Genomic DNA, 9,291 nt, shown 5'->3' on the forward strand with positions numbered 1-9,291 from the left:
TTTAAATGGTTAAATTAAGAGCTTTTTATAAACGAATTTGGTCAATATATGTGCAAGCACACACGGGTTGGCATGTATTTACACTTTATCGTCAACTGTGCACATCCTTAATATTATAAATGACCCCACGAACTGATCATACTGCCTAAGGACCTTTGTAACACTTTTACACAGCGCGAACAGGAATGGTTTCTCTAAAATTCTTCATTTTATGTGTGTATCCAATCACAAGTGCTGTTTTCTGCAACAAGCGTTTAACTTTAAAATGAAAGCATTCCAGTACGCTCAAAAATGCGTAATTTTCCATTATTTGCCTCGGATAAACGTAGTTTGTTAATTGGTAATAATAATTTAAATTATATTTTTGATTTTATTTGTCTCTAGTTCAGTAATAGTCATATAGTAAGTAAATTTTTTTGTTTTGTTTTATCCAGTCTGTGGTAACAGTTGTCGAATTGGGTTTTACTTTGGAAAGCTAAACCGGATGTTTCCTTTCTGATGTCAGTGGCTTCATCGTATTTTGAAGCTAGCTCACCGTGATTAGCCACGTCATGTAAACTTAACAGTGGAGCAGTTGTGATATAAAGACAGGAAGCAGTCGCTGATTTGGGAAGGACTTTAGGGAATTGTTAAAGAAGAAATTTTATTTCAGGTCTCAAAGTTGGCAGTAATCCTATGGAAAGATGTCAGATATCGGGGACTGGTTCAGAAGCATCCCTTTCATCACCCGGTACTGGTTTGCTGCCTCCATTGCTGTTCCCCTTATAGGCAAATTGGGATTGGTTGATATCAGGAATCTCTTGCTATTTCCGGAGATGGTCTTCAGCAGATTTCATGTGAGTGTTTCTTGGTTTTTGGTAACTTGTCTGTCTGTTGGATTAGATAGCGGATAAATGCTGAGTTACTGTCTTTTGGAAACTAGGAGTTAGTTAGCAGGTGGCTAGCACTGCTAACTCAGGAGGCCTGAGTGTGGGGCAACCAATGAGAGGGCGAGACGCAGGAGGGTGGGACTTCCGGATGTTGTCAAAATGCTTGGATATGTAGTGACGCTGAAATGTAAACCAAATATGAAAACAAATACATATTTTTTATAATTTAATTACCAGAGAAGTATAGACATGTTTTATTTTAAAGTATTTGTTGTGGAAATATAAGTTAGTTTTAGTGCGCTCTCGTCCACAAGGTGGAGACATGTATTGCAGGGGATGTTATGAAATTAGGCCCTCAGGCACTGTGAAGGCCTCTAAGTGGGTTCGTGCAAGCTTAGGGCATAGGTGTAAATCAGTAATCAAACACAGCTCAGGGCAAAGGGAATCGGTCAGTGTGATCACTTTAAGTGCTGAAAAGTAGCTACCAAGTAATTCACTTCATATCAGTTCTAGTACTTAACTTAGAAGGACATGTCATGATTTCCACCTTCAGTAATTCGAAATGTATCTCGCATCTATAGTTAAGGGATAATCTGAAGAATATTAAATATAAATAATTACAGCATTAATACAGTACTTTGCTATGTACTTTGTTTGCAGTGGTATTACTGTGTTTTCTTAAGTGAAGGAATAAGGTTCTTTTCACTGAACAATCCATGCACCTTCTGGAATTATTGGACTTTCTTGCTGTGGATTATTAATCTTAGGACATGTTGATTAAAACCACAGTTAATTTCATTATGTAGGCAGCCTATTGTATGGCTAATGAAAGAAAGCAAAATAAACTGAAATAAAAGTGTAGTGCAGAGTCAGTATACTATATATAACCCCCTGATCTTTATGAGCCTATAAAATGTCAAGTTATAGTTAAGATGGTCACGCAAGCTGTGTGAAAGCATTGAATATGAGACTCTGTTGATTGAAAAGTTATTAACAGAGGTGTGGACTCGAGTCACATGACTTGGACTCGAGTCAGACTCGAGTCATTAATTTTATGACTTTAGACTTGACTTGAAAAAATGTTCTAAGACTTGTGACTTGACTTGGACTTTTACACCAATGACTTGGGACTTGAATTGGACTTGAACCGGTTTACTTGAAAAGACTTGATATTTTACCCCAAATATAAAATTTAACATGCATATTATATAGAGATTGAAAATGTGACGTCATTCACGGGTAGAACCGCAAAGGATTCTGGGAACTCGTGGCAAGCGGTACTAGCGCACGCAGGCTTTCAATTGAAATCAGTCACACAGCAATAAAAAGAAACACAAAAATGTCAAGAAGCTGTTGTATTATTAACTGCAATAGCCGGTCGCATGACAGCCACGGGAAGCCGACGGGTAAAGAGATCGGTTGTTATCGGATTACGTCGTTGAAGAGAAATTGTTCGAGCCATGTTTCCAAAGTAACAAAGACGCGACGGATGGCCTGGATTGCAGCCATTCAAAGATCAAATATAACGTCCCAGAACCCTCCAGCTCACAGGTTAGTCTGCTCCAAGCGAAGGTCAGTCTGCTGTTGTAGTTAATGCGTCATTTTTCTTAACATAATTGGTGATATAGGTTACAAGCAAGTCTGGCGCTGAACAGAAATTGTGGCGCTATGCTCCTTTGTTTATTGTGCATAAATAGTGAATTGTCCTGACACAATATTGCGTTTCGCTTCTGTTATTATGGTACATTGACAAAAACACATACTTTTATTCACAGGATAAAACAGGTTTTTTGTATCACTAATTGCCCAGTGCGATTACAGCATACAATATTATTGTCACTGCTACATTTCTGTGATGCTACCAGAAATTATTTCCACTGCTAATTAATTACCGTTGAGCTCAAAGGTCCTATTAATAAACGGTTAAGGAATGTGTATTTATGACGACGATTTGTGAGACTGGTAAACTTATGATACGTACGATGGTCTTTCGTTCTACACGGTGCATTTCAAGGTCCTGCACCCATCCGTCGGTAAACTGTACCTGGGCTTGTTGCAGTGACCTGAAGTTACTAAACTTCATGAGTGTATGCACTCACTCCAAGAACCGTATGATTATAAATAATGCATATAAATATGCTAAGATGAGATGGCTGACTTCATCTAACTAGCAAATGTTTTCCAGGCTACGTTGGTGATACAGTTTTTTTAAATATGTATGATATTTTTGTCATGCGATTTTAAAGCCGGTCCTACAACCGCATCCAAGAATAACATGCAGCTTATCTCAGAACTGTCGGTGAAAATTATTCTTGGAGCTAAGTTTAATTGAGCTGCATTTTAAAGAGGTGCAATTTCACAATTTGTGTATATTTTCTAAGTTCACTATTTTGTCATGTGTTGAGAAAAACACAGATTTTAAAATTACATGGTCTAATATTTACATTTAGCATAACTGCAACATTATTTTTTCGTTTTTTTTTTTTAAAGACTCGAAAGGACTTGAAATTCAAAGTTTCAGACTTGTGACTTGACTCGGACTTTTACACCAGTGACTTGAGACTCGACTCTGACTTGCCTGACATTACTTGAGACTTGACTTGAGACTTGAGGATAAAGACTTGAGACTTACTTGAGACTTGCAAAACAATGACTTGGTCCCACCTCTGGTTATTAATCTTTTGTCAAGTCCCAAACAACAAAATAAGATTTTTTTTTTTTGTTTGACGGCACAAAAACTGGATAATGGTATGATCAGACACTCCTTTAAATTGTAACTGCATCTTGTCTTTTGCCTCCGGATTAATGGGAATTTAACCATTAATTCCCATTAATTTTTTAAATGTGGTATTGATTCAACTTCTTTTACCAATTTTCAAATATTACTGTGAGGAAACACACACTCTGCAGAGGAATACCACACAGGAAGTAATAATTTGCAACCCACATGAGACTTAATGTGTTACAGACTTGGTGGTGAACATCTGGATGTGCAAACAGGCACAGCGACGTTGATGTCTTACTGATTTTTCTGTTGGGTTAATAACTCTTCTGCTTATTTCAGATCTGGAGACCAGTGACAGCCACTCTTTATTTCCCAATAACCCCTAATACCGGCTTCCTGTACCTGGTCAACCTTTATTTCCTCTACCATTACTCCACTCGGCTAGAGACAGGTAAGCTCACCGGCCTAGGCGGTTTATAAACATACAGTGCTCTTTCTAGCATCTTGTTTTCATTTGTGTCATCATCATCATCTTCGTCCTGATTTTCTTTTTCTTATACCAGGGTCATTTGATGGCAGGCCTGCAGACTATATCTTCATGCTTCTCTTCAACTGGATTTGCATAGTTGTATCCTTTCAAACTGGCAATTCCTGTTTTAAAATCTCACATTTTAATCTACCTAACAGGAAATCATTCTTTCATCATCCAGCTACCTCCCTGTTAGCCTGTTTCCCACTCTACCATTCATTCTGACCCCTCCTGCATTTCTCTTTCATCTTCTCTCTGCCTCTCTCTCGTTCGCTGCAGCAGTGTGCCATGTCAGGGTGGCTCTGTGCCAGCGGCCCAGTGTCAGTCTGCCCCTGCAGAGCAGAGAAACCTAATCTAGGTCACATGCAGCACCAGCAGTACACTCAGGCCCACATCTCAGCTCTCTGTCTTCTTGTGAGAGTTCAGCTCAGATTGGGTGTTTGCTGCTCAGACATTTCTCCTTTATATGGGAAAAGCAGCAAAACTCTACCTCATCCAAACAACATGTTCAGTCTTTGTCAGTTCAGCTAAATGGTGAGAACGGTTAAAAAAAAAAAAGTGGGGGTCTCCCATGCCAAGGTCAGATGCCTTGCTCAAGTGGAAACGGCAGAGGTGACTGGCAGCTTCCAAAAACTGGTGTAGGGGATTTGAACTGGCAACCTCCCGGTCCCCAGCTGTTCTAATTGTACAGCTCCAGCTGTGATTCTATTGTTGTCGTCCTTGACTCAACCTGCAGATAACCGGGCTGCTGATAAACATGCAGGTGAGCATCTTCCTCGTCTGTCTCTCTCTTTGCATGTAGACTGCTGTAGCGTCTATATAAAGCATTTGTTTACAACTGTCCTTTGAAATCTTAGGAGTGTTTCATAACACAAGACACCCACTTTAAAAAGGAAAGGTTTACATTTTGGAGAAAAAAAATAAACACTGCAGAGACGCTGCCACCTGCTCCTCTAAAGCTTACTAATTTATGCGGCATTTCACAAAGCGTATCCAGACCATTTCTTTCTGCTCCTGGCCAAGAAGTTGCATTAGGAAAAAAATAAAATTGCACAGATTAAAGAGCAGCGCATTAACTATTAGGTGTGCTAGTACCGGTAAGTGGATTTGACTGTCTTTGGACAGAGCCAGGCTGTTGTGTTGTTTGATGGTATGTGACAATGAACTTGTGGTGGTCGTGGGATGACAATGTGCAGAAAAATGAATCAGACTTACATAAACTAGATGTTTTGCAAACGTACTGTAAAAATACTCCTGGCATGTTGATTGTGACTTGCTGGTTTTGTTCATCTTTTCAGCTGCTGATGATCCCGCTGATTATGTCTGTGTTGTACATCTGGGCTCAGTTCAACAAAGACACCGTGGTGTCCTTCTGGTTTGGAACGCAGTTTAAGGTACGGCCATCAAATGTTGAATGCTCTATCTTCTTGTCAGGTTCACGTTTCACAGAAATATCAGAAAGGATAAAATACACATACCAATGACGTAACTGTGACGGTTTATGCTAACTCAGCATAAATAATTCCAGGATTTTTATGAACACAATTTTCTGCTGCTTTGTTCTAGGCTCATTATCTACCTTGGGTCATTCTGGCGTTCAACTTTATCATCGGAGGATCGTAAGTAACAAATTTAGATCAAAGCCTTTAAATCTGTATTCCAGTCTGGGGAATAACTTGTACTAACTGTGTAATGGTGTTCCTGTGAGTAATCTTCCTCTCTTTGTTCTTGTGCAGATTTGTGAATGAACTGACAGGAAACCTGGTGGGCCATCTCTACTTCTTCCTCATGTTCAAATACCCCATGGACCTGGGAGGACGCGCCTTCCTCTCCACGCCAGAGTTCTTGTACGTTTGTGTGCACGCGCAGCATTTCAGAAGCGCCGTTTTAGTGTTTAAGTGTTATCACTGCATTTACTGAAGTGCACTCAGCTTTAAAACAACACTATGGAGCTTTTTATTAACACATCGCCTGTCACAATCCAGAGTTTAAACTCTCATTTATCTCAGTACACTTGGAGAATCTGCTGCTTTAGCCTTACTTTGTGAGAAGACTTAGTTATTGTGGCTCTTACAGAAAATGTGCATTCCTGCCTAATGAGTCAGTTTTACAGTTTACTTCTTTGCAACTCCAAGACTGTTTTATCAGTTAATGTCATGTTGTAATTGTCACTGGTGGCCACACTGATAACTAACAGGCAAAGTTATATAGTCTTTTCAAACCAGCAGCACAAGGGGTAACCACAACTGTAATGACATGGGGTTTGAAAGTGTTTGTTGCTCGTCCTTGCAAGGTGCAATCATGAAGTCATCTGTGGTTTTGGCTCTTTAGAAGAGCTGCACTGCTTCTAGCAAGGCTCCCATATTTAGATCACTCTCTGAAGGTCCTAATCGGACCATGTGCAAGTGAGCATGACTCAGAGACGTTGAAGGAGATTCAGTCATGCACACATGGAAATGGCCAGACTGTCACAGAATGATTCAAATGCAGCAGTGGTGTTGGAAACATTGCTGCACTGCCTGAGGAGATGACCACGAAGGGGAGAGTGGTCCTGTTTAAATTGGGTACTGTTTATTTTTAATGATAGGGTTGTATTTCCACAATTATGAAACCCTCTGTTGCTCGGTTAAAATTTCAAACACAAACTGATATCTAAAGTGTCTTTTAAAAGGGTTGATTTTACCTCTGATTTCCCGTCCAATCACTTATTTGAGTCAAATGTTTGAAAATTAATTTCCCAGTGGAGGGGCTGAGGGTCTGCCACAGAATCATGTAACAACAAAGTCAAGGCAGACAACAAATTATCAAAAAACCGATAACACAGATATGTTTGTGTGGTGTAGCTATGGGTGCTTTTGTCACACTTAAAATTTATAATGCTAATTCTTCTCACCAAAACCAAACAGATTTTGTTGCTTGATTGAGTTCAGAGATCACATTTTAACATCTCTCTGCAGGTACCGGTTCTTTCCTAACAGGAGGGGAGGGGTGTCCGGATTTGGAGTCCCTCCGACCAGGAGGCAAGCTCCCCAGGACAATGCAGGGGGACTCGGAGGACGTCACAACTGGGGGCAAGGTTTCCGACTTGGGGGCGAATGAGAGAGAACTGCACTCTCTCAGCTGCCAGAAGAGCTGGGCAGCTGTTCTCAGATTTAAACGCTTGTTTCATTGAATTTGTTCTTGTTGAATCTTGAGACTTTAAATTTAATTCATGGTTAACTTTAGAAGATGCAACAGGATCAAATTTGAGAAGGCACGCATTTCACTGCCCTGCACAGCAGGACCTGGACTCTGGCTGTAGGCTCTGTTCACTAAGTAAAGTCAGCTCTACTTTTACTACTGGAAATGTGTCCATGTTAGGAAGATAGAAAATTAAATTGTTCTCTTTTTTTTGTTTTGGTGATTATTCTTGACTGCCGCGTCTATTTTCTTCTTTCTTTCTCATCTTCTTCTTACCATCCCTCTTCCGCCTTTCTAACCCACCCTGCCATTGGACTGTCAAGATGAGAGATGTTGCAGCTGCACACCAGCACGCTGTGGATTTCAACTCTTGTGTTCCTCCCCCTCCTCCTCTCACTCTCTGTGATGCCATATCAGATTACATTGTAATTACCAATGCACTGGGAGCGTGCTCCCAGCAGTCCCCTCAGCAGAACATGGGCAAAGCTATTTAGAGAGCACTGTCTCCAGGTCTGATTCTACATTGGTGTGAAATGTTTGTGAGCCTCTGTGGCACAGACCTGGATCTTTTACTGATTTCATCTGAAAAAAAAAATATAGGTAAAGATAGGATCCTGCTCTTTTTTTTGTAAATATAGCAATTGTTTATTGAAAGGTTGAGTGAGTCAGTGTGTCATTGTCTTACTTATACAGGAGACAACCATTCAGCCAATCAGGTGCCAACAAGACATATTGGAAATCACCTTAATATAATAAAACACACATTTAGCACTCATTGTCAATATTTATCCATCTGGATATTAACTTGGAAATCATTTGTTCCCTAAATATCAGGAAATAGTCGGAGGAAGCAAAGTAACGTTTACAACAGCCACAAGTAGTAAAGTCAAAACTCTTTGTGCAAAAGTCTTGAATTCCTGATTTCTTTATATTTTGCTAGGAAAGTGGGTGCAGTGATTTATTACAATGTGCAAACATACATGGACATGCTGTATTTAATGCCAAAAAAAAAAAGAGTAGTTGTACAGAACAGACTTCAGGGATGGTTCTCCAGACTTCTTGAAAGGATGTTGAGGTGCGGGCTCTGGCTCTGATGGTGTTCCATTGTGTGGTTTTTTTTATCCAGGTATGATTTTACTGCATTTGTAAGTGTTTTTGTGATCATTATGCTGAAAATGGAGTGATTGCCAATCAGATGCTTTCCGTATTCTGTTACACGAGGATCAACGTACGTTTCTGTGTCCATCAATTCTGACAATATCTCCAAAACCACTGGCTGATGTGCAGCTGCACCCCGTGACAGAGCCTCCACCGTCCTTTACAGATGGCTGTACACACTCACTGTTTTACCTCTCTCCATCATGGCAATGAACAGTTTGAACCAGCAATTAATTTCAAATTTGGATTCATCTCTCCATAGGAACAGTTGCCAGATTTTCAGTTCATTTTTTGCGTAATTCTGCATGTCTCTACCTCGTTTGTTTCCCTTCCCTATAAATGGCTTTTTGACAGCCATCCTTCCACGGAGAACATTTCTGATGAGGTTTCAGTGAACAATAGATGGATCAACTGAAGCCTGGTGAATACGTGGTGCTAGGACCAGCACCAAAACCTCATCCCAACTCTGTAGCATGGTGGAGAGAGTACATTTTGTGGCTGCTGGCCTGGAACATTTGCGATCGCCAAGTGAAACAATTCAAAATTTTGCCAGGAAATGTTACAGAAGACTATCAGAGCAGCAGTCAATCAACTGAAGGTACAACAGAATGGTTAAAGAGGGGGGAAAAAACCTGATCTTGATTTAAATTCTGTGGTATGACTTGATGAGGGTTCTTCAGTCAAAACACTCCAGAAATATTGAAGTGAAACAGGTGTGGGTGGGGTTCTTCTAAATTCCTTCGCATCTTTGTACACAAGCTACAGCTACAGACATCCTTTCCCCCAGCCCACACAGTGATAGCCCAGTTCATTTCAATGCAAACCCCCTA

The 9,291-nt window shown here is 40.3% G+C and overlaps 1 protein-coding gene across 1 annotated transcript; it reads left to right on the top strand.

Annotated features, from left to right (window-relative positions):
* The first annotated feature begins 421 nt into the window (after positions 1–421).
* Positions 422–7,512, top strand: derl1 (derlin 1). Its single transcript, XM_026183581.2, has 8 exons — positions 422–836; positions 3,934–4,045; positions 4,158–4,222; positions 4,860–4,886; positions 5,422–5,517; positions 5,690–5,742; positions 5,860–5,970; positions 7,081–7,512. Exons 1-8 carry the CDS (start codon positions 684–686, stop codon positions 7,220–7,222), a joined length of 759 nt encoding a protein of 252 aa, XP_026039366.1. The 5' UTR covers positions 422–683; the 3' UTR covers positions 7,223–7,512.
* The last annotated feature ends 1,779 nt before the right edge of the window (positions 7,513–9,291 follow it).

This window comes from Astatotilapia calliptera, chromosome 11, assembly GCF_964374335.1.
Source record: "Astatotilapia calliptera chromosome 11, fAstCal68.1, whole genome shotgun sequence".
Taxonomy (NCBI): domain Eukaryota; kingdom Metazoa; phylum Chordata; class Actinopteri; order Cichliformes; family Cichlidae; genus Astatotilapia; species Astatotilapia calliptera.